This window comes from Podarcis pityusensis (genome assembly GCF_964106645.2).
Source record: "Podarcis pityusensis genome assembly, chromosome: 12".
Lineage (NCBI taxonomy): Eukaryota > Metazoa > Chordata > Lepidosauria > Squamata > Lacertidae > Podarcis > Podarcis pityusensis.
In genome coordinates, this window is record NC_138037.1 from 42,847,969 (window position 1) to 42,874,260 (window position 26,292).

The window sequence follows — 26,292 nt, forward strand, 5'->3', positions numbered from 1 at the left end:
CACATTCTCTATTCTTCCCCGAAGCGTACTGAAGAATACTGCCATAGTATTAAGTGCCTAAAACAGGCCAAGGGTGGAAACTAAACATTATGAAATATATATTCTGCAAATTTCTAAAGCAGTAAGGATTTAGATTTCTACTTCTTTAATATTGCTAGAATTTAAGCAAACACCACACACCTTCCAGTCCTCTGTAGTTCAGGTCCAGCATGATGGCCTTCTTCAAGAGACTCTCCAGGAGAAGCAGCTCCATTTGGAAATTTAGGTATCTTCCGTTTTTCCTGTATCAAGGAAATGCATGAAAAGATTGCATTAAGGTCAAACCACAACAGCAAGCACAATTTCAAGCTCTCTCCCTCGCACCTAAGGAAAGGCCTATACACTGAGCATGTGATGCTATTTTCTTGCCAAACTCAAAAAGTATTTTTCAAAAAGCAGCGTTAATTATTCACTGAGAAATTATTCTGCAACACTTAACATGGCTCTGAGAGAAAAATCTTTTGATTATTAAAAACCTTAGCTATCATTAACTATGCAAGGAGAGAAGTTCACAAGAGGAAAAAACCAAACTTTTTGCTTCATTCTAAGTAATGATTATTTTTGTATCAGAACAGCTGATTAGCATGGTATTATCTAGGGAGAAATTCTGTACACAGTAACCATTTAGTTAAAAAATTATATACTATTTGCAGAATTCGTTTCATCAAAGCAACTAGACACATTCAATTCACTGTTTAGTCCATCCTGTATCATGAGCTCAGGGTAATCAAACACACTTTGCAGCGTTCAGATACTGAACATAGCATGTTTTCCTTCAAAGTTAGGAGCCAACATTTAGCCACCTCTCTCACAAAAGGATTAGCAGTTCCATGAAGTGCTTTTCAGTTTCAACCAGCACTTTTTCATTCTGTGTGTATCTCATGCAGTTTTGACATTTTTTTTAGCTGTTTGCATATCCCACCTATGTCCTGTCACACCACTACACTCTTTTAAGGTGCCCTTCACTAGAAAAGTTCTTACCTGAGAAGGAACACTTTTGGGTGGCTCAATTCGAATAGATGGATCCCACTCTCCTGGAGGCAGAACTGTTACTTGATCTAAAAATTCATCGATTCCAGAGAGCAGATCATTTCGGTCTTTAGCTTTATAAGCAACATCATGGAAAACCTTTATAAAATATATACACACTTATATTTGATTTCCTGACATGGTGAAACTCTTCTCTAAGAGGCTGGAAAGGCATCACAGTTATTATTTTAAAAGGCTCAAATAAATAACTTGTTTCTATACTCAATTCTACATGCAAATATACCTATGATCATCATTCAAATGCATGCTCAAGACACAAGTTATGTGTGTGCGTTTATGTACATATACACCTGTTTGCATGGACAATGACATTTCAAGCCTATAATATTGATATTTAAACATAGTAAACATCTCTCAAAGTTTCAGAGTAGCAAGGAAAGGAAAGTTCATAAAGACTGCAGTCCTATACACACTTACATGGGAATATGTCCTGTTGTAGCTAACATGCATAGGATTGTACCACGCAAGGAGGAAGGAACAGTGAAAAATCTAAGAGCATTACTGTGAGATGTATATAGCTGTCAGATTTCACAAAAGTTGTTGCTTTCATTTGGTAATTATTTCACACACACAGCTTTAGGAATTTATCAAAAACACAACATGACACATTTCACCGCACCATTCATAAATTCATGCTTATGGTAAACATACTTGTTCCATAGCTATTTCCTTCAATCACCATATAATCATTAGCCATGCCAAGTTCTACTTGAATGAAAATCCCATTCAGATTTTTAAGAGAATACTTTGAACAGATACAGGATGCCTAGTACTCACGTCATCTGTCATAAGTGTTGCTATCGATCGACCAATCTCATGGTATTGGGGCGCTTTGCCTGCTGGACCCAGCAAAAGAAAAAGGAATCTGTGGAAGAATGAAACAGACTACAAGAAATCAGACATTAGAACTATGATAAGCTTATTTTTTTAGCATCAGTGATCAGTGAAGACATGTCAGGTGCTGTGAGAAAGCATAAATATGGAACTGGAAGGCTGCCCAGTGTCTAGCTCAGTTAGTGGCAGCAGATTACCATTTCCATTTATTTTTTTAAAATGAAATAAAATGTACCTACAGTATTTCACACCAATGCACAAAGTAAAAAACAACAGCAAGGAGGTGGCAGCAAAGGAAGTATTTCTCAGTTAAGAATTTCTGCCTGAAAAGCTTAGAGTCAAAACCGTATTATACAAATACAAAATTCTAGCTTTATTATATGTAAGATTTTCCTTACCGGGTAGGAACAGGAACTTCTGTAAGGCCTGAGAGAAGTACAGCGGGGGCCAGCCTCACAAAAGCAATAATTGGTCTCTCCAAAAAATCCACTTCTCCCACCAACACATTTGATGCCTCTGCACCTATGGGAATCTTCCTCATAAAATTCATATCTACCTATTTACAAGGATTAAAAATAGCTACTTAGTTTACAGTTGATTAATGCTAAAAGTGTTTCTAAAACTAGGATTAATGGTATGTGACTGTTGTGAACAGAACACTATGGTGTTGCTACAGGAACAAATGTGTGTCAGAAGAAGCTTCAGAAATACATTTATAATGTAACCATATCTGCACACATTGTTGCATATTTTAGTATAAATATTTAAACACAACTACTTTTTTAAAAAACAGTTTTTATTATTGGTATCTACAAATATCACTAAAAAGTCACTGCAGTTATATACAAAGTTCTTTCATTTTATAAAATCAGCCTGAGGGGAAAAACTAGATTTGGAGAAGTATCTATTGATATATATATAAGGTTTATTAATAAATTAATTGTGCAAACTGTGTATATAATTACAGAAGAATACCACCATATTGTACAGCACATGAACTATCGGTTCACATACAGACAGATACACAAAGATCACTGAAACTAAGACACCAGTTACACAGCTATCTAGGAAATAAAACTTACAGCTGGCCTCTTGAGTCCCACACCAAGTGTGCCACAACTACAGTGCCAGGAGGCAGACTCCTGCCCAACAGGAGACAAGGCAGGTGCAGAGAAGAATAGGCCAAGTAAAAACACAAAAACTGTGATAGAGGAGCAGGAATAGTGGCATCTGCTATGATTAACTAAAACGCAAGTTAACTTCGTTTACATTTAATTTACAAGATGCACATTCACAGACAACTTTTAAATTAGTAATTACATTGCTCAACTGAATTATATAAAACAAGTGGATGCAATCTTGTCCCTCTGCAGGTTTAAATACAGAAAACTAGGAGGAGGAATAGAGCCTTAAATGCTTCAAGCAACAACAGAAATGTAGGGTCATATATTGTTTCCAGGAAATAAAATGTACACCGCATTAAAACCTTCACTGCAAGATAGCATTCATTCCAATACTAAAGGATTCAGTTCTGCACACTTGAACTCAGTCCTAAAGTGTCAATTTTAGCAGCACTGGCACATACCAGGCTTCCACTGCCGCAACTGGACTGTGACCAAGTAGGGTACAACCTTGCTACAAAAGGCATAAGGGAATATTGGCTGGAAAACAGCATCATCCGTAAGGCTGCACGACTCTTGCTATCTCTAAGCACACCAAATGTAGCCAGAGATTTCCAGGAGGAGTTCTCTACCCTGTTTCTGCAGCTGGCCAATAATAAATGAGCTGGTGATGAAGAGGCCATGCCAATCCAGGAGCACTACAAAATGTGTTCAGGTATTAACTGGGTATTGGCATAAGAGGCAGCTTGGGGTAGGGGACATACTAGAAAACATAGCTAAAACAAACCATGGTCATCGTTTGTGGCTGTAGGAGATTTCCTTGGTCATTTATATAGGAAGTAATGTACAGACATCAGCTGCTAATCCTACAGTCTAGAAAATTATGGAAATGTGTTCATAATTCTTAATTTCTTTCCAGGAGTCATTACAGATCTATTGGAAATCTGTCACAAGTAACTTCAAATAAGCAAACAAACAAAAAATCACTTAGAATTTTTGCTTTTAACAATATACAAATAACGATCATAAACCCAGAATAAATAAACAGCTTTACAATTCACAAAGCTCTCTCTCTACTCTCTAAATGACATAGTTTACCTTGCTGAAATCAACAGTGCTGTTTTCTCTACTTCCCCCTGTTCCACTGCTTTTAAGTTCTCCACCTTTTCCAATGTCCAAATTACCGGGTGCAGATTGTGGCGATGCAAGAAGTCCTACAAGCAGAATATACAGGGCCATTCAAAATTACATCAGTAGAAAACACACTTAGTTACACAATGACAGTGGCAGCTTTCTAAAAGCGAATGTGGAAGTTAATAAACAAAAGGTGCATTAGTATCAAAAATGCCACACAAACAAGTTATTTTCTTCTGAAAAACAATGAACACTTGTTAAAAAGTTGAAATTAGATGTTGCCTAAATGATGGCCTTTTGCAAAATGCACCAGAACAAAAATGTGTTATTTTTTAAAAGAGAACATAAGAATGTGTGTCTAACCACCAATGCTTTGTGTGTGGATCGTGCATCAGAGGGATGTCATACTTTCTATGAGTCTGAAAAACCACAAAAACATACTTTAGAATACCTAGCAAAACACCTAGCTTGTTACAAGACTGGCCTCAAGATTACATCTCTCTTCCATTAGTCAACACTAAAGCAAGAATATATTTTAAATAGGATGTGACCCATGATCCTAAGAATTAATTTTACACATGAACAAGAGGAACCAATTTTATTTGGAGTTAACACTGCAGTTTCATCTGCTCCCAAGGTGGCAAACCAGTTTTAAGAAAAAACCAATAACAAGAAGAACTGTTATAAACTTCAAAGACATATCAGAGTGGTATCCAACAAAATTACACTCAGACCTATTAAAATCAATGGATTTGCATTAGTTTTGAAGGGCAATATACACATTTTACTATTATTAAAATTACTACTACTACTACTGCTACTAATTAAAACTCTTACAAGATGCCAACTTTTTTTCTTTTCTGCTTCACTGCTTTGTCTACCATCTAGTCTTGTACACTATTTTGGAACTGTTGTTTCACCATTTTGGACAACAGACACAATATGTTACCTCTGTTGTAACATTCTATGAAATACATGGTTTTAAAACTGCATTTTTAAGAACCTTGGCCTAGTCATGACAAGATGCAGATGGGGCTACCAAGAAAACACAGAATCACAGAGCTGGTATATAACACAGAGTTCAATAAGCCACTGGGGAAAAAAAACCCACCTCTTTGTGCAGAAACAAACAGTCCACATTAGGAACATTAAATAAATAAATGTAAAAGAAATTGCCTCAGCTGGTTCAGTCTTGCTTCCAACCCTGCTTTGGAACTGTGATGGTACTTATCATCCTCCAACAGGATTGCTCAGTATATCAGAAACTAGACAAGAGAAGTGTGGTCCTGTTGGTTCTGCTTAACGTCTCAAGCGGCTTTTTATGTTCCTGGGGCTGGTGACACTGATTTACAGTATCCCTGGTCCTTTCTAGCAGGCAAGTCTCAGAAGGTGGTATCTGGGGGGTACTGCTCAATTCCATGGCCACTAGCTTACTGTGAGCCACAGAGTTACAACTTGTCCCCAACATGTTGAACATCTACAGAAACACCACTGGAGGTTGTTGATTAGGACCACTGAGGCATCATTATGGTGGGAACAACCAAAGATCTTTCTTGTAAATGGTATCACATTACTTCATTGTTGAATCAACTTCACTGGCTCCAAGTCTGTTTGCAAGCTCAATTCCAGATGCTGGTTATTTTCTTTATAACCCTAATTAGTTTAGACCAGGAAACTTGAAGTACCCATTTCTCCAATACAAGGCTTCCCACTTAATTGGAGTGTGTGGGGGGGGGGTTTCTACAAGACACTACTGTTGTAAATTGGGAATGCAAGAGAAGGCTTTCTCTGCAGTAGCAGAGCAGGCAAGCAAATGTACTCTAGGACAATTGCTTGCCTGCTCTTAGTTACACTACTTCATACTAAATTATCATTATTTCCCTTGCATCCTATTCTAGTGGAATCCAAGTTCAGAAAACTTAGGACTGTTTTATGCAGTGTGTTGTCTGATCCCAGACAGTGCCAATACCTGCAGAGCAGATTATCTATTTACTGAAAGACACAATTCCATGAAAATCTACAATGGTCATATCTTCTCACATGAGATAACAAAAAGCTCAAAGTTTAAATTAATCTAATATATCAAAGTGCCCCCAGATGACAGCAACCAAGAAACAGAGCAACAAAGGAAAGCAATTGAATAAAACAACCTCAGAGAAAAGCAATAATTTCAGGATATGGCTTACAAAGCATCTTCAAGCTGCGCCACACTTTACACAGCACTGCAACAAAACGTGAGTCAGAGAGAAAGAGAGAGATGTTTAGTCCATATTTGCAGGGGACCTACTTCTGTCAAAAGTAAAAAAAAAATGTACATTCGACTTTGCAGTTTGAAGACTTTCAGAGCTTTTAACCCTAAATATATACGTACTTTACATTTACATCGCAGGTCTTAAAACAACTGATTGCTGGTTACTGATTGCTACAATAGCCTGAAAAAATAATTTGCTGTACACCAACACACATAATCAGATGTTAAGCTCCTAGCTAGAGTAGTCAATCTTCCTAGTCTCAACCTCTGTGCAAAAAGCTACTGTGCAGAACAGGAGACTGATGCAAGAGGTCTCACGCAGGAAGTGAATAAGACCAGAACACTGAGGACTGCAAAAGGCATCCACATCAATCTTACAGGTATAAAGTGTTGCTGTAACCAATGGAGTTTAGAGTTCAAGTACACTAGCAACTGACAGCTCTTACCCATTTAATTCAGAAAAATTAAATGCCCCCTTAGCTGTTGCACAATCCTCTCCTTGTTACAATTCCTAAAAGGGGGCTGGCTACAGTTAAAGTGGCCCTTTTCAAATTAAACAGGAAAGAACTGGTTTATTACCCTGAAGTAGGAATTTCAAGTTGGGTACAGCATGTTACTGTGTTTTCAAAGAACAGACCATAATTTTTAAGGTAACTGGCATCTTCTGGTGCTGAAGTATACATCACCTACTATAAATTACGAGGTTTAAAAAGTAGTAAAAGGCCACCATTTGGTATCTTAGTTTCAAGTTTATAATGTATAACTCGCTTGTTTCTTTCATATTTTTTAAAGGCAGAAGCACTTGCTGAATGAATTCCTTTAGGTTATGAACATAAAAAGTATGGAGAAATACTCAGATATTTCATTGCTTTCAATGTGTTAATACTTGTGTTAATATTTCAGTGTCAACTCCAGTTCGTAATACTGACTAAAGTATCACACAAGAAAATATCACACAAGAAGAAATGAAGCATGCAAACGAGTGACAGACTGATATACAACTCATGATTGCTCAAGCTGTGTGATAAAAACTTTGCAGTGGACGTGATTCAGCTGCAGAAAGCACCACACATGGACAATTTGAGTTCAAATAGTTGCCTGGTATTATGTCACTATTATCCTCTGTCGTCTTCTCCTCGCTTTCCTGAGCTTCTAAATCCTCCTCAGGTGGATGAATTACTACTTTAGGGATATCATCACTAGAAGGAGACACTAGGAGTTCAGCACCCTGGTGCTCAGCTGGTGGTAAATTTGTGGTTCCCTTGTGACCGCACCTAGGACTGGAAGGTGGAGTGCTTTGTGGGGTAGGTAAAGGGGTTGCGCTCCTTGAGACGGCTGGAGATCCAGGAAGAAGGTAATTGAGAAGAAGGGATAAGCGATTCTCTCCTCTCAGGGAAATATTTGAGGCAGAGAGACCAGCTCGTAAAGAGTGGCGGGAGGCTGAAAGGCCTTCCCCTGAGGTAAAACAAATAAAGTGATAAAAAAAAATGTTCAGCAGGAAGACAAGTTATTCATATTTTATATAACAAAACTCTAAAAACACAAAACATCACTCAGTCATAGGTGAGATAAGACTTAAGCAAAACATAAGAGCTAAGCAGAATTTTCGATGTTAAAAAAGTCAGCTTATATGTACACATATCTACAAGGTAAGGAAGGAAGGAAGGAGAAATATATTACTGGTGACTGCTTAAGATCCCGAGAGAATTGAGCAAAACATCTAAGTGCTATGCTTATGATAAAGGAATCTATATATATTAAAGCAGACATATAAGCACCTTCTGCAAAACAAGTTCTGGGGAAAACAAGAAAGTACAGTATCTGAAGTACAACATGCAAAATAAAAACACAGTCACTATCCTGACCTAGGGTGTCAACAGTATGTGAACCTTTGTTTTTCCTACTTTAAAAACACGTCACCACAGGAAGGTATGGAAGAAAAATACTAGGTTTAGGGCCTAAAAAGACTCTGTACTGATTACAGGCTCCTAATAACAATGCAACAGTTTGCTGTGGAGCTACCAAACTCAATATCTTTAGAGGCAGGTTTTATCAAAATCAGCAATTTGAAATATACATACATGAAAAGTCAAATATGTGATAATTCTAATTAAGAGTATAGATAGCAATATAAAATGAGATACACATTGATTACCTGAAATTACCTGAGCAGTGACTCTATTTTTTTTAGCATCAGAAACCACACCAACAGAAACGAAACACCAAATGTAAGAGCCACTCAGTAAATAAAAATCACACTATCAGACTATCCTATAATGATTCTATATTATAAGCAAATATAAACACATGCACATACAGAGAATAGCAAACAGGAGAAACCAAGGCAATCATTTAGATAAAAAGCAGTGTGGTTTTCCTCACCAAAATATCATTTATTGATTATTCCTAAAAGAAAAATGGACTTATTATAAAATTCAGTAGCATAGGCATAAAACAGGAAGAGCCAGAAAATAGGAGGTATATAATAAAACAAGACACAATATTCATAAGCCTTGGTTTCACAAGCATCTATCCATATATTCAGTGGTGTAAGCACAGTTCTCAACTCTTACAGATCAAAAGGCATGAAGACAAAGTCACTAATTCTACAGACAAATGTTTACTCAACTCCTTATATATCAGGAATGAATTATGAACTTGTTTTCTTCAAGTGTGCTGACTTTTCTCACATCTCTGCATTAAATTTGTTAAAAGTTAAAACAAACTGAATGCCATGACTTATCTCACCATTTCTTTCAAGCAAGAGAGGGTCAGAATGTTTCTTGCCTATATCTGCAAAGGATCGGACAAGGGGAATCCGATTAGTGAATTTTTTTTCATTCTGATGATGATGCCTCTTCAGAAGAGCTTCTCTGACATTGTCTCTCATAGATTCATCCAGGTGACCAGAAGCTATCATGTTATCCAATACCATATCTATAGAGAGAAAAAGATTAAATCAAAAATAGAGTGACCTCCTGAAGCTGATTTAAGTCAAATTCCACATTAAGAGCAATCCGTAAGACTTTCCTTTGGTAAATGATGATTCTGGTTAAAGATTATAAAGCAAGCATTTTCTAAACAATGCAAAGCTCCTGCGAGATCTCATGATAGCATCCCAGAGTCCATGCACTGAGCAGAACTTGCCCAGTATACAAGGCAGAGCCATTAAAAGCTCTTTCCGTGCCAGCAAAACCCAGCACAAAAAGAGCTTTTAAGCTCTCCACCATGCATGCAATTAATTTGTGCAATTTCAACCAGCTGTCTTTCAACCGCACAAGGTTGAAATAACGCAAGTGAATTGTGCACAAGATGCAATCATACTGTATACAATGTGGTCCTTATTTGGAAATGTCCAGATTTCTTCTGAATGAGGCACATTTTTGCTTAGATTTAATCCCAAAACTTAAAATTGCTGCCAACAAAATATGTAGCAGAGCGACAGAATAAGCAACGAAGCCCTGCAATAAACCCTCAGGCTGGAACCATCTTGTTATCTCCCCCAGTGACAATACCCCAGCCTCAGAGAGGTTCTGGTTAAGATTTATGCTAACACACGGAATAAAATGATTTTTTAGTGTTACAACATTATGCTACAGAAAATTAAAGCAAGTACAACTTTTAGCATGGCCCTTATCTGCTAATGAAACACAGTTAATCAGCAGGACTTTTAACTTCAAGCTTTAAATATAATGGTGGGAATTTTTTGCCTTTATCGTGTTTCTTTCATAGACAGAATAACTGAAAAACTGCTTTGTTTTGTTTTTTGTTTGTTTTAGAACTAGATCTACACAAGCAAAATTTTAAAAATCTTAAAGGAAAACTGGCTGTTACCTGCTATTTCATCCAGCGTACTGGCTCTCATATCCAACATGACTGTCCCGTTTAAGATACAGCTTCTCAATTCAAAGAGACTGTGCAGAGACAGGGTAGCCACATAAGGTTTGCTCCACCTATCACCACCATCTTCAACATCTTCTTCAAATTTTAGCCATCTGAAACGAAAATACACTGAGCTACATGCACACTAAAAAGTCGTTATTTTTCAAAATACTTGTCAGGGAACTGACATCAGAGCGGGAGGCGAAGGGGAGGCTCCTGGATGATGCTGGAGAAGGACCCAGCAGCAGGGGGAGAGGCGACTCAGTGGAGGGGGAAGCATTTAAGCGCAACACCAGGAACAAAAGTGAGCAGATGGGAAAATCGGAGAGAGGGCTCACGGACTCTTCACTGGAACTCAGTGAGGAGGGGACAGGTCCCCCGCTACCCACGCCCACCCTGCGCAGAAGGCTCCCGCGCAGTGAGAGGCGGAGGAGATTGGGTGTCAAACAACTCTTATGTTGGAAGAGATTCAAGAAACGCCCACTGACGGATTCTGCTAGTGACTGAGACAGTCATGATCAGAAGGGGCTGTGCAGTCAGAAAGGTTTAACAAGGCAAATCAGCCTAGAGAGGCACCAGTTTACGCACGAGTAACTCATACTCATTACAGCAATCCGTCAGACCCTGAAAAGTTGCTCGTGCGCAGCAGCAGGCAGGCAGCATCATGAGCAAGCCCGGAGAAGCAGGCACCCAAGGGGGAGCAGCTGGAGGGCAAACGCTGGAGGAGAGGAACCGAGATTTGGAGCAGCATGTGGCCATTCTGACGGCACGGCTGGACGAAAGGCGGTCTCAAGATGCACAGGTCAGACCCACCCCCATAGCAAGGAAGGTACCGGGACTGGTGCACAAGTTTGGGGGGAAGCCGCAAGAATACAGTGCGTTTAGAACGGAAATAGAGTACGCATTGGAATTGCAGCATAACGATTTTGAAGACGACGCGGCGCGGGTGGCATATGTTGTGGGTCACCTGCAGGACGGGGCCAGAGAATGGGTCAGACCCCTTATGGCGACGCAGAATTCCGCCATGCAGGACCTGAGGAAATTCTTCCAAGCGATGGACGCGATGTTTTCCACTGATGTTCAAAAAAGTGTGACTAAGCGGGAATTGATGAACTGTAAACAGGGGAGCCAGTCAGTCAGGGACTACTGGTCGCGCTTTGCCATGATAGTTCATCGCCTCGGGTGGGAACTGGGCTCCGAACCCATACAGATGTTATTCGAGGAGGGGTTGTCCCCAACGGTTAAGGATGAACTTTCCCGCGCACCCCGCCCACAGGGGATGGATCAGCTGACCAAGGCTGTGCTTGCGATTGGCGTGCGCCAGGAAGCGCGGGCCCAGGAGAGGCGGGAAGGGAGAGAGCAACGTTGCCATGACTACCGCATTCCTGAAATACCAAGGCAGCCCTCCCCGCCAGCAGAGCCAATGGAAATAGATGGGGCGCGCGCGCGGGAAGTTTCAAGCACCAGCGAAGGGCGCAAGAGGGAGGGAAAGGATTGGAAAACCTCCAAAAAGTGTTACCTTTGCCAGCGGCCAGGCCATTTTGCCAGAGCCTGCCCTCAAAGAAAGGCTTGGCAAGGAATGGTGGGAACCGCAGGGGGTGAGGAGGAGGTGGTAAAGGAACAGGAACAGGGAAACAAGAACGCTTGGCTGCCAATCAAGGGGCACAACAGCCAAGCCAGCCACCAGTAAAAGTGCCCCAACCAGACCCCCCCAAGGCGGCAATAGCCATCGAAGTGGTGCTAGAACTCCTGAACGGGCACCCAGTCAAGGTGAAAGGCATGCTGGATTCAGGCAGCTCATGTAATTTCTTCAGCAAGGACTTTGCATTAGAGCACCAGCTCCACTTACTGCCTTTGGATTTTCCCTTGCAAGTGACCACCATTGATGGCAGGGAGCTTCTAGGAGGGGAAGTGACACACCAAACCCCGCCAATGAGAATGAGGGTGTCCAGGCACTCGGAAACCATCGCCTTTCACGTCGCCTCGCTAGCAGGACCCCCAATAATATTAGGGATGAGCTGGCTAGCACAACATGATCCAGTGGTGGCGTGGCATCAGAGGACAGTCACCTTTGGGTCAGCTTACTGCCTGGAACACTGTCTAGGGGGGGGAAGCCCCAAGAATGACCGTGGCCAGGGTGGCTGGGATGGCGGTGGAGCGGAAAGGGGAGGTGCCGACACAATACGCAGATCTGCGGGAGGTCTTCAGCGAAAAGGAGGCAGATAGACTGCCACCCCATAGGCCCTTTGACTGCCAGATCAACTTGCTTCCGGGGGCTCAGCTGCCAGTGGGTAAGCTGTACGCCATGTCAGACAGGGAGATGAAGGAGTTGCGAGAATTTATCGACAAGAACCTGAAAAGAGGCTTCATAAGAGAATCAAAGGCAGTAGGGGGCAGTCCGGTGTTCTTTGTGGACAAAAAGGACACAAATAAACCCAGGCTCGTAGTGGACTATAGAGCTGTCAATTTGGTGTCAGAACCCGTGACCTTCCCAATGCCCAGGATTGACGACATTTTAACGCGAGTGAGGAAAGGCAAAATTTTTACCAAGCTGGACCTCAGGGGCGCATACAATTAGATCAGGATGAGGGAGGGGGACGAATGGAAGACCACAATGTTCACACCCCTAGGTGCCTTTGAGTACTTAGTTATGCCTTTTGGATTACAGTCGGGCTCCGCCTGTTTTCAAGCTTTCATGCACCACGTGTTGGGGTCTCTGCTGTACAAGAACTGCGTAGCCTTCTTGGACGACGTCTTAATTTATTCGGACAATGAGGAACAACATGTTAGAGACGTCAGGGAAGTGTTACAACGACTGCAGAAGCACCAGTTGTGGATCAAGCTGGAAAAATGTCAGTTTCACGCCAGAGAAGTCGAGTTTCTGGGGTACAAGTTGTCTGACAAAGGCTTAGCGATGGACCCAAGCAAGGTGCAGGCAGTGCTGGAGTGGAAGGCTCCCAAAACACGGAAGGACGTACAGAGGTTCCTAGGGTTCAGCAACTTCTACAGGAAGTTCATCAAGAACTTCGCCCACTTGACAGCACCCATCACGGATTGTCTCAGTAGCAAAAAGAAGTTTGTGTGGACAGAAGAGGCCCAGCAATCCTTCGAAAAACTGAAGAAGCCGTTCGCATCGGAAGAGCAACTCCTGCACGTAGATCTGGAGAAACCCCTGAGGCTAGAGACCGACGCATCCGACAGAGCCGTGGGGGCGGTCCTTTTGCAGCCAGGGAAGGGAAAGCAGGAATGGAAACCGTGTGCCTTTTTCTCCAGAAAACTGAGCAAGTCGGAGCAAAACTATACAGTGTATGACCGCGAACTGCTGGCAATCTACGCGGCCTTTCGTCGTTGGCGTCATCTACTGATAGGGGCGCAACAACAGATCCAGGTTTGCACAGATCACAAGAACTTGGAGTACTGGAGAACCGCACGAGTACTCAACCAGAGACAGATTTGATGGGCACAGGAGTTCTCCAAGTTTTTCTTTGAAATCCGCTACGTGCCCGGAGAAGAAAACGTAAGAGCAGACGCTCTCTCGCGTAAACCGGAGTACCTGGAAGGAGAGGGGCCGCCGGAGAAACGACACGTGATCCCCGAGGACCGATGGGTGTGTGGGGGAACTTTGGTGGGGAAACGAGAACTAGCCGGGCTGACCAGAAACGACGTGTTCGCGCAAACTAAAATCCGGGAACTACGAGACGGAAGAGGGACCCAAGAAGGGTTTGAGGAGAAGGAAGGGGTACTGTACTATAGGGGAGCGCTGTACGTACCGGGGGAGACCCTGAGGGGAAAAGTACTCAAACAACTCCACGACAACCCCACAGCAGGGCACTTTGGACAGCACAAAACCATGATGCTTGTGACCAGGCAGTTCTGGTGGCCCAGGGTGAGGGAGGATGTACGGGAATATGTACGGGGGTGCGACCGCTGCCAAAGGGCAAAGGGGGAGCGGGCTGCCCCCACAGGATTGCTGGAACCCTTACCCACGCCGGGGAAACCCTGGGAGGTGGTATCCATTGATTTTATGACAGATTTGCCCAAGTCCCGGGGAAAGACAGCAGTCATGGTAGTGGTCGACCTACTGACAAAAATGTGCCATTTTATAGCTTGCTCACATGCTGTAACGGCAGAGGAAACAGCCCGGTTGTTTGTGGAGCACATATTCCGGCTGCATGGCGCCCCCTTGAGGGTTATCTCCGACCGCAGAAAACAATTTACTTCCCGGTTCTGGAGGAAACTCATGAGCTTACTGCAGGTGGAGGTGGGTTTCTCGACGGCGAGACACCCAGAGACCAACGGGCAAGCAGAAAGAGCGAACAGTATACTCCAGCAATACCTACGCTGCTATGTCAGCGAGAGGCAGAACGATTGGGTAGAAAAACTAGCGCTGGCTGAATTCGCGTACAACAACGCGGAACACGGGTCCACGGGAATGAGCCCATTCATGGCCAACCATGGGTGTCATCCCAGGGCCTTCCCGGGGAGTGGGGAGGAAAGCTGGAGCGTACCCGCCGCAGAGCAGTTTGTGGAAGAAATGGAGGCCCTACACCAGCAACTTAAGATGAACTTGGAGCGGGCCAAGGAAACTTACAAGAGGCAGGCAGACAAGCACCGCAGGGAAGGGGAGACCATACGGGTGGGGGACCGGGTGTGGTTGTCCACCCAAGGGCTACCTTTCAAAGGGGGGTGCAAGAAGTTGCAGCCCAGACGGCTGGGACCTTTTGAGGTAACACAGGAAGTTAATCCCGTGGCATTTAAGCTCAGGCTGCCTGATAGCATGAAAATACACCCGGTTTTCCATAGGTCCCTGCTTTCACCACATAGGGAAGGGCGGGAATTCCAGGGGCAAGAGGTAGAAGTCACCACACACCCGCAGGTAGAAGAAAGGGAACACCACCACAGGGCCACGGAAATACTGGACTCAAGGTGGCAAGGGCGCCGGGTGGAGTATTTGGTAGCGTGGGAAGGGGAACCCAGGTCCGAAAACACGTGGGTCCCCACGGAAGCCGTCGAGGACAGGTATCTGGTGGAGGTATTCCACCACCGGTTCCCGGACAAACCCAAACCCCTGGAGAGATTCTGGGAGGAGCAATTTGGAATCACAGATGAGGAAGAGGTTTTTGAGGGATTTTCTGACTCCGAGGAGGGAGGAGAGGTTTCGGAGGAAGAAGCATCAGACGGGGAAGACAACCCCGTTGGTAGGTGGAAGAGCGATTGGGAAGCGGGTTTCGAACCCACGGAAGATGGTGACAGTTCCTTCCGGGGTTTCCCCGCCTCCTCGGCCGACAAAGGGGACGAAGTTGGTCCCACAGGTCGGCCCAGGGGTGGAGGGGATTCTGGGGGGGAGGTGGATGTCAGGGAACTGACATCAGAGCGGGAGGCGAAGGGGAGGCTCCTGGATGATGCTGGAGAAGGACCCAGCAGCAGGGGGAGAGGCGACTCAGTGGAGGGGGAAGCATTTAAGCGCAACACCAGGAACAAAAGTGAGCAGATGGGAAAATCGGAGAGAGGGCTCACGGACTCTTCACTGGAACTCAGTGAGGAGGGGACAGGTCCCCCGCTACCCACGCCCACCCTGCGCAGAAGGCTCCCGCGCAGTGAGAGGCGGAGGAGATTGGGTGTCAAACAACTCTTATGTTGGAAGAGATTCAAGAAACGCCCACTGACGGATTCTGCTAGTGACTGAGACAGTCATGATCAGAAAGGGCTGTGCAGTCAGAAAGGTTTAACAAGGCAAATCAGCCTAGAGAGGCACCAGTTTACGCACGAGTAACTCATACTCATTACAATACTGCTATTTAAACACAAGAAAACCTTAATAAAAACTATTTGCTATTTACAATCTATGTATTTCTTTAGATGATTGATATACCGCTCTTTGCACAGGCCCCAGGGCAATTTACAACAAAAAGAACTAAATAAGAATACATAAAATCTCTCATTTGGCCCTGCTTCTCAGAATCTTCTTTCCATACATTCTATAATTTAAGTGTTTGCTTTTATTAAAATATTTACAGTACAATCGTATTCTTTCCTACTCAGAAGTAAGCCGTACTAAACTCACTAGGACGTACTCCCAGGTAAAAGAGTACAGGATTACAGCCTCATTTATCCTTCATTTCTCAACCACCCTACCACTTGACACCAGCACCCTTATATAAAAGTGAGCAATATCTTTTTTTAAAATAAGCAGTAGCATCAACAGCCGTGGAGCTAGGAGAAGTATATTTAGGTGTTAAGGAATACTTATCAGGCACTTCAAACAGATTTCCACTTGTCTTAATGTAAACTGGAGGGCCAAGTCTCTTTGTGCTGTAATCATCAGTGAGAGAATTTGACGAGGAATATTCATTGGTTACCTGGCAGTTTCTTTCCATTCATATTCTTCTCCTTCTCTAAAGCAAAGTTCATCCATTTCAGTGAATAGATCGTGGGGAATGTGTTCTTCATCATCATCCTCGGTACCCAGGATAAATTGTACCCTCTGGGATGGTGTGTCTTGATGGAAATAAGATTGTGAAGGGCACATCTTAGTTTAAGGTTTAGATTGTCAAACTCTTACCTATACCATCACACTGCTAAAAACAAAAAGACAACCACTGATGCTGGAAGTGGAAGAGAAGTTATTTTTTAACCACCAACTTTCTAGAAAAATAACACCATCTATTATTTAGATTTTAGCTCCCCATATTCCAGTGGTTCTTAGTGGGCAATGAATGTACATGAATACATACAGCTAATTTGAAACAAAACAGAGCACTGTTTGCAGAAACTCTGCAATGGCTAGGTCTCACTGAGATCAGTCGGACTGCAGCATTTATGAAAGAGTGCCCATACAATACACACTCCAGGAATCTGTCTTGCACAAATGGATCCCATGATCAGGGTCTCCTTTTGTGCACAGGCATGTGCTAGTCCCTGGTTTACAAAGGTTTTATGAACCATTGCCAAACATACATGAGGCAAAGACTCACTGGTGCACATGTATAACCTATTTCCCTTGGCCATATATAAGCAAGATTCTTTAAGCTGGCTCACATTAACATTAAACCATGATTCTCTTCACGCACTGCCCTCTCTTCCCCTTGTATGCTATGACTGAGATTCTTACACTGCAAGGGGCTGGACTAGATGACCCTTGGGGTCCCTTCCAGCTCTGCAATTCTATGATTCTACACATCTACCGTGAAGGTAGTATATGGTCTTGAGCAAACTGTGCTTGTGTACTAGCAATATACAAAATTTGTAGAGAGAAGAATGACTGCTATGTTTGTAAATACAGGAACATTTGAAATGGTACTTAATCTTTACGCAGAAAGATTTCTTTACAAACAGAAATCATAACCGGCATAGAAAAACAGACAAAAATCCTTAACAGATAAAGGAGATTATCATGGTTTGAGAATGAAATAAAGCCTCTTGTTCCAGTACCAAGATTTCCAAACTTGATTTCAGTCTTTTTAAAGGCTCAAAACACCCAAGTAGTGATGCGTTTTCATTTTCGATTAACTCATTTCTAACCTATTAACCTTCTAGCAAAACCTTCCACTGAACAAAAATGGCAAAGGGAGCAAAATGCATTTGGATGTTAAATGGGAGTACATACATTTAGCTCCATGTCTTTCCATGATCATAGTCACAACAATTGTCATGGATTAAACTGGACATGATCCTTCTCGGGGGGGGGGGAATCCAGGGATATTAACTATTTAAAATATATATATATGAACAATCCAGGCAGAATGCATATTCTCCTGAATAATACTGAATGTTTGGTTAAGTTTGTTATATGGCTTTAATCTTGCTACAGTTTTGAGTGCATTAATAAATTGAAATTCACAAATCCAAATTCCTGAACTACTTCCTTATGGATATCAGACTCTCTCCATCATACAACTTCCTCCTTTAACATTACAACACTCATGTTACGCAATGTTTCCCCCTTTTCTCTCTTTACATTCATTTCATTATCTGTAGTCATGTACATTTCTTGTATTTAACACAAAAATCAAGTTAGCAGCCACGTAAACATTTCTGAAACCCCACCATTTTCAAGGCTCTATATTAGAAAACAATTAAAAAGTTCTGAATCTAATCTGACTAGCCACTGACCAGATGTAATAATTTTAAGATTATGTAGCACAAGTACAGAGTGCAAGTTCTTGACGTAAAAAGTTCATAAAGAATAATGATGAGGCAATAAGCTCTGTGAACATTGTATAAACACAGGCAACTAACTAATGTAATTTCTCTGGAACATGCCCATAAAACCCTACCATGCTGTCAATTCTACTCTTCTTAAAAATAACCAAAAACTGTGTTTTACTATATTGCTGCTTAAAGCACAATGAAAGAACTATCTTTTTTTTTTTCTTTTTTTTTACCATAGGATGGAGATTCTCGCCCATCTTCTTTGTCAGTTTCCTTTTCTTTTCTTCTTCTATGATGCTTATGTCCACGGTGCCTATGACGTCGTCGACCCTGCTTTCCAAAGGGGACGTGCACACCAATATAAACAGCTCTGTGACCTTAACCAAAAATGTTATGAAACATATTAGGCATATCAAGCAGACAACCACAGACTACATAATTGACTTGAAATTAGGATTGGGACACTTGTTGTACTATACAGTACACATAAATTATCCAAAAGTTGACAAAGAGCCAATCCTGCTATTTGAGGAACATTGTAATAATGTTCTATTTACAAGAATTTGAAGGCAACAGAGAAGTCCCAATTTGGCACAAATTGATTTTCTTTTTTTCATTATCAGGATAGAAATAAAAACATCTTCACTGATTTTTGAACATCTAGACCCCTTTCAAGAAAAGGTTTGAACTCCTTAAAGGATGTACCAGCTCAGAAAATGAATTTGGTACAGAATAATGAGATATGTTAAGGACTTCAAACATCACCTTGCCCAACCACCAATAGATAAAGGAAAGCTGCTGCTGCAACATCCACAGTAGTTTGCCAAACAGCACATAGTAATAACGTCATTAATGGTGTCGTTTTAGAATTTTTGTAGATGTTCACTACTTATTCCATTTATTACACTATTATATAAATCACATACTATGAAAATCATGTGATAATTGGTAATCTCTTTACTATCTTAGGCTACCACAATTTCATTTTCTAGACAGAAAAGGCAGGCTTTTACATTTCCAAATACTAAAATCTGAATACATTACTGGGCCCAAACTAGATACAATAAGGTGTTCCCTTTCCCCCACAGTGTTTTTGTTGAACTGAAAGTGGCCTCACAGCTGCACAATGACATGGAGAAATATTAAACAGGATCTCCTTGCCCCATCCTTCTATTCTGAATATCTGGAAAAACTCATGCAGTTTTTTAAAGAAAAAAGCCACGTCAGTTTGAGGCTCAGGTGGCCTTAGTGGCATGGAGTGCCTTCCATCAGCTTCAGCTAGTAGCCCAGCTGCACCTCTATATGGACAGGAATAGCTTATCATTGCCTATGCTCTGGTAACCTCAAGGTTAGATTACTGCAATGTGTTATATGTAGGGCTGCCTCTGAAGACAGTTTGGAAACTTTAGCAGGTACAGAATTCAGCAGCCAGCTTGCTCACCAGAACAACATAGTTTGAGCATATTACACCAATCCTAGCACGACTGCACTAGCTTTCAATTAGTTTCCAGGCCCAATTCAAAGTGCTGGCTCAGGCACAATTCATCAAGGACCACCTCTCCACATAAAAACTGATCCAGACCCTGTCATCACAATTTGAGGCTCTTCTTCCGTTTACCTCCTCCACAAGAGGTCCCGAGGGCATCAACATGAGAATGGGCATTTTCTGCAGTGGCTCCCCACTTGTGGAATGCTCTCCCCAGAGAGGCTCGCCTGGCACCCTCAGAAACATTCCTCTTCTCACAGGCTCTTAGCTAGTGAAACTTGGGGGAGGGTATTGTTTTTGTTACTATGTTTGTGTATTTTTGTGTTTTTATGTTGTAAACCGCCCTCTGATGCTCGGGTGAAGGGTTAGGGAAAGAAAGAAAGAAAGAAAGAAAGAAAGAAAGAAAGAAAGAAAGAGGTGGGAAGCAGCACTGAACTCAAACATCTAAACTGGCCTGTAATGAAATTGTCAAGACCATGTGTGCTATGGTCAATGTCTATCACAATCAATAAACTGGTGTCGGTTGGAACACCGTCAAAATCGGTATTCTTCTCAACTTCAAAGCAAGTGATTTCGAACTTGCTGTAAGCCTCACCTCACTGAATTGTGGCATTTGTTTTTTTAACTGAGTCTAGGTCAGAAAAAGAGTCCTGTTCCCAGCTGCAGCTGGCCAGCAGTTTGACATCAAACCTGGCTTCTAAGTCAAACGCAGGATGTTCGACTTCACTGCAATTTAAGCAGGAAGCAAACTTGATCACACCCACAGTTGAAAGAGAAAGAAAATAGACATTGAAAAGTAAGAAATATACACAGGAACACTGTAGAGGAACTGGTATGTGTGTGTGTGTAAGAATTCTTCACAAATAGATCTACTTGGGGAAAGGTCTACTAGAATGGCACACGCCAGGTGAATTTAGATAATCCTAACTCAAACTTAAGGAACCGAGATATAAATGAGCCTTTTGCCTGTATACACAGCCTGTTCTCTCTTCTCCCCTTCGTAGTGGCCACAATGAAATAATTAGAAGCATCTAATTAACCATAGTATCCCCTTCATCAAAAACTTGAAACTACTTCCACATTTCACCGAGGCATACTGCAAAGAAGATACGATGCCCAATGTCGTCTCTGGGTATGTGGGAGAGAGGGGGGATGGAGGGGAAGAGGAACATATGCATATGTAAAAATATTAAGTAATTCCATTAAATTCCATGGTCTCAAGTCATATAGAAAAAAAATCCTTATAGTCCAAAGGATACTGCTGAATTGTTAAATGACCTTCAGAAACCCCACTTCCACAATGGCTGTGCCATACTAATCCCAAGCAAAGCTTGTTACCGAATTAGCTTAATCCAATACTCAACAGCATTAATAGAATGAAGGACACTAAATTTAGTATACATAGCTCCAGAGACAGTTGTTTGGTTTAATCAGACATGACTTTATCCAAGCTTAGTTGACAAAATCCACAAATGGTATTTACCAGTTAAGGTCATTAATGGTGTCACTTTAAAATTTCTTAAAAGGTGCTCACTACTTATTCTACTGTATATACTCAGACCACACACCATGGAAAACTTATGATACGTAGAAAATAAACAAAATACATTAAAGGCAATTCCAAATCAGCTGATTTTTGCATAGCATCAGAATACACTTTAAAAAAAGCAATTCACTACTTTTTATCCAATAATTTTATATTATTACTGTATTATACCTGTAAGCTAGTAATATGCAACATAAAATCTTATATTTTTAAAAAAAACACCCAGAAAATTCTTACGCTAACAAAGGATCGTCTCATAAAAAAACCTCTACCTTCTCTGGCAACTCAATATTACAATTTCATTCTTGATTTTATTCATTCAGATATATATAATACCTCTTTTGTAAACTCATTAACTATGAAGCATAGCACCCTAGCTTCAATGGAGCCTACTTGAAACAATTTTTGCTTAAAACTGCAATCTAGCTTTGGCATTTTCTTACACATGTTCAAGGATTTCTCCATTATGCTAACATGTTAAACCTACATACACAGAGAAACGGAAGAATATTTTGCTGTCAAAGAGCAGAAATCCAGATTGAAAAGTCTGCCACTATTATTAAGAACACAGTTTATAGTATCACATATCCGAGATAATAGAACTATTAAATGTAAACACGGTTACACCTGGCAAAGAAAAACCTAAGTGAAGCTAAGTAAAAGTCAAGTGCAGCCCCCTCTTAAGGAGCTTTGTTTGGACTTATGCCATGGAAAAAGCAGATGGCACAAGCCATCGTTTTTCAAGGATGCATCAGGAACCATAACATAAGCAAATACTAGATGACTGCTCACTTCACAAAATGGCATCATTGTCTTCTGTCCAACTAACATCTTCAAGTTCTTTGCGTGAAGTGTTCTTAGTAAAGTGTGTGCCTGAGTTTGTAGACAGCTTTCACTGTTGCACAGTGCAAGTCTCTTAATTAGATTTCTTCCTGTACGTATAGCATACTCTCTTTTACATGGTTACCTGTATAAGTTTGTTTCTCTTCCACAACCAGTTACAAATATTTTCAACATATTCAGCAAATCATAGAGAGCTTAAATCAGTAGCTATCCTAATACCCTTTAAACCATTCAACAAGCACATCCCAAGCACAGCACAACTGCAGGGATACTCTCTGACCCCTGATTCTACTCCAAACTGGAGATGATTGCAGGAGGGGGTTTTTTGGTGTTGTGCTCTCTTGAGGTTCTCAGAGCACCTCAAATCCTGTCTCTTTCACTAGAAAGGATGGCTAAGCATAGAGCTAGAAAGGAGAAAGGGTAATTGTACCTGACTTCATCTTGCATACTGGATGCAATGCACACTAACAACTTAGGTGGAAATCCCAGGCATGACTTCAAATGGCATCAATACAACCATGCCAAACCAGATAACACAAGTGCAGCACTAGGATTCTAACATGTTTTACTTTTGAACTTGGGAAAAATAACAATCCTAACGAGACTGAAAATATATACTTACTTTCTAGTTCTTCTTTCTCAAAGTTTGTGTTGATAGTAGAGCTGATTTTGCCCGTATCCACAACAGCTTCTTCATCATGACCCTAAAAAAGACAGAGCAGACATCCAGTTTAACACTATAATCACATCTACATATTTATGTTTCCATTTTATAAATGACTATGACAAAAATTGCTTGTCATACCATCTTCAGAAGGTTAGGAACAACAGAGAACACAGGGTTATTTTCTGGAACTGCATATTTTAGTATAAGTTTTTTGGCAAGTCATCATGTTGCCCAGAAAGCCTGAGTGGAATGAAAACCAGTTTTATACCCCATTTTCAATTGCCTGCCATAGTCCAACTAAATAGTTTTGTGTAAGCTTGTCTAGCATATGAAAACAAGAGTTACTGAGTAACAGACTGTGCATCTTCTATAACAGGGAAGGGAAACTACCATGATTCAAAGGAAACATTAAAAACTTTGGGTGAAAACAAGCTTCACAAATATATCCTCTTTTTCAAGCTGTGCATTTAGCAAACAAATTTTTATAATGACCTTAGAAAGGCATTATGTTGCACATAATATCTCTCTCTTTTTACTTCTGCCAAGTTAAACATTAAATGCATTTCCGTATTATGGATTTTGTAGCTTAAATCTGCATTAAAGTGTTTTCCATTTAGATACTGGCTTCCAACATTTCTTAAAGAGTTAAGCTGTAGATATTTCTCCTTCCAAAAACCTAAGAATTAGTTGGCAATAGTGTAGCATTGCAGAGACTTAAGATTTGGAATGGCAAGAGGGAGGAAGAGAAAGAATCATACTCAAAAAAACCTGAAAGCCAAGAGGCACAAAATCCACCATTCCAATCACGGCTTAGCCAAAAACTCATTGGGCAGATTTACGCAAATAACTACCTCTCTGCATCAGGCCCTTATGGGGATGAAGTGGGTTCAAGACAACCCATACACATTGAAAGGTTGCAGGGCTGCACAAGCCATCCCTGTCCCTCCTCCCATACTACTAATGGGCCTGGCGATCACATACCCCCATCATCACAAATTTGGTGTAAGTGAAAAATAGTCAATATTGATAAATAGGGCCTGATGAGCTGGACCCAAGGGTACTAGAAGAGTTTGCAGATGTAATCTCAGAACCTCTGTCTATAATCTGTGAGTATTCTTGGATAATAGATAAGGTCCCTGTGGACTGGAGGTGGACAAACGTTCCCATCTTCAAAAAGGGGAGAAAGAAGACGCAGGTAACTACTTACATAGATACCAGGTCCTAGAATAGATAATTAGAAAGCCGGTCTGTGAGCTTTTAGAAAAGAATGCTGTGATTACTAAGACTCAGCACAGGTTTCTCAAAAACAAGTCATGCCATATATATAGAGTGCATTCCACTCTAAGGCAAAAATCCTGCTTGTATCATATAATCTAGCAATAGAAACAGCTAAGATGCTCAGAATATTTCATTTATTTAGTGAGTGCATGACTCTCTACACGGTATTAAGAGAACAAATCCTTGCTCTCAAGAGCTTACAGTCTAAAATGTGACATAAGGGAGACCCCACTAGAAATAGAGGCTATGCCAAGGGTGGGCAAACATTGAGGGCAATATAGATACATATAGATATAAATAGATAGATAGACACATATACACATATACATACAGACACACACACACAGAGAGAGAGAGAGAGAGAGAGAGAGATTCTTCCCTTTATTACTACCCCTCTCTCTCTCTCTCTCTCTCTCTACATATATATACACACACATACACACTCTCTCTCTAACTAAGCCTTAAGTATAACTAAAATTATTAAATGCAGATTCTTCCCCTTATTACTACCTCTATTTCCAGCATTTTTGCCTTAGAGTGGAATGCAGTCTTCTCTACAAAAGATAAAATTCTTTTCTTCTAGAAAAAAACCGTCATGAGAGTGCATCTTGCAAATACTGCTAGATACCCCTAAAAGGAGAATGCCAGAAAAAAAGTTCATTTTTAGGTTACATATAAAGTTATGACATGATTCACAATCATGACTGCATGCTTGGTAGTGTCACAAGAGAGAGAATTCTTGGTGGCTGCTCACTCCTTAAGAGAAAATAGACTGGCTCCCTCCTGGTTGTCCTTCCACCAGCAGATGAAGACTTCGTTGTTCTAACAGGCCTTCAAAAACAAATTGCTTTTAATGAAAAGACTGGTGCCATGATGTTTTTATTATAATTATCAGTACAGTTTTAATATATTTTATATATGCATATAATTTTTAATTCTATCAATTATTTGTGTTTTCATGGTTTTTTCCCTATGTGTTTAGTAGCTCTTATTTTTATCTGCAAGCCACCTTGAGTCCCGTCAGGGAAGAAGACAGGTATAAATAAATATATATTTTTTATTTTTAATCAAAGTCATCTGCGCATACCAGGAGATGAGAACCTGTGACCCTCCAGATGTTGCTCGACTACAACTCTCATCCTCTTTGACCACTAGCTATCTAGGGCTGCTGGACTCAACAACTGGACTCAACAGCATTTGAAGAACTACAGATTCACCATTCTTGCCATAGGCTATGGTATCACCTGAGAAAAGGTTTAATTATGTAGCATTTTTAACTCTTGTGTGCATTCAGATTAAAAAAAAATTATCTATTAACTTTTAAACTCCTACCAGCTTTTTTACGCTTTAAAAAACAGAGCACACAATTAACTACATTTTGCCCCGTACCATTAATGATCATTAATGTTCTGTGGCACATGTGTCACGTGTGTCTGGCTGCTAACCAGAAGGTTGGTAGTTCGAGCCCACCCAGGGATGCCTGTGGACAGGATTCCTGTACTACCAAGGGTTGAATCAGATGACCCTTGGTGTCCCTTCAAACTCTACAATTCTATGATTCTATGCTTCTTACTATTCAATGCTAATGCATTTAAGAACTTTAAAAATAAGTAGTGCAATGTTCAAAACAAGATCTTAACATACTTTGGACAAATACTAAAGTACAGTGGTACCTCTGAATGCGAATGGGATCCATTCCGGAGCCCCGTTCACATCCTGAAGTGAGCACAACCTGCATCTGCGCGTCGTGATTCGCTGCGTCTGCGCATGACGTCATTTTGAGCGTCTGCGTATGCACGAGCGACGAAACCTGAAGTAACGCATTCCATTACTTCCGGGTCGCTGCGGAGCACAACCCGAAAACACTCAACCTGAAGCTACTTTAACCCAAGGTATGATTGTATATTAAGGTTAGATGAGGGGTGCATAAAGCACCACAAATTTAAGATGGCCACAACTACAGCCAACCAAAGACAACCAACCACACCCTAGGCCATCCCCAATCTCTCT

At 41.3% G+C, this 26,292-nt stretch overlaps 1 protein-coding gene across 10 annotated transcripts in view; it reads right to left on the reverse strand.

Annotated features, from left to right (window-relative positions):
- The window catches only part of SLC4A7 (solute carrier family 4 member 7), a 70,779-nt gene that overhangs the window by 23,146 nt on the left and 21,341 nt on the right, over positions 1-26,292 (reverse strand). For 2 of the 10 annotated variants that reach the window (XM_080974555.1, XM_080974553.1), the window contains 12 exons: positions 22,960-23,041; positions 18,696-18,839; positions 16,671-16,809; positions 10,264-10,424; positions 9,178-9,366; positions 7,528-7,884; positions 4,143-4,258; positions 3,006-3,065; positions 2,322-2,479; positions 1,867-1,954; positions 1,021-1,167; positions 181-281 (listed from right to left, as the gene is read on the reverse strand). In XM_080974555.1, coding sequence (XP_080830681.1) covers positions 181-281; positions 1,021-1,167; positions 1,867-1,954; positions 2,322-2,479; positions 3,006-3,065; positions 4,143-4,258; positions 7,528-7,884; positions 9,178-9,366; positions 10,264-10,424; positions 16,671-16,809; positions 18,696-18,839; positions 22,960-23,041 — 1,742 coding nt within the window. The remainder of the gene's footprint in view (positions 1-180; positions 282-1,020; positions 1,168-1,866; positions 1,955-2,321; positions 2,480-3,005; positions 3,066-4,142; positions 4,259-7,527; positions 7,885-9,177; positions 9,367-10,263; positions 10,425-16,670; positions 16,810-18,695; positions 18,840-22,959; positions 23,042-26,292) is intronic. The other 8 variants (XM_080974559.1, XM_080974557.1, XM_080974558.1 and 5 more) reach the window with 5 other exon arrangements.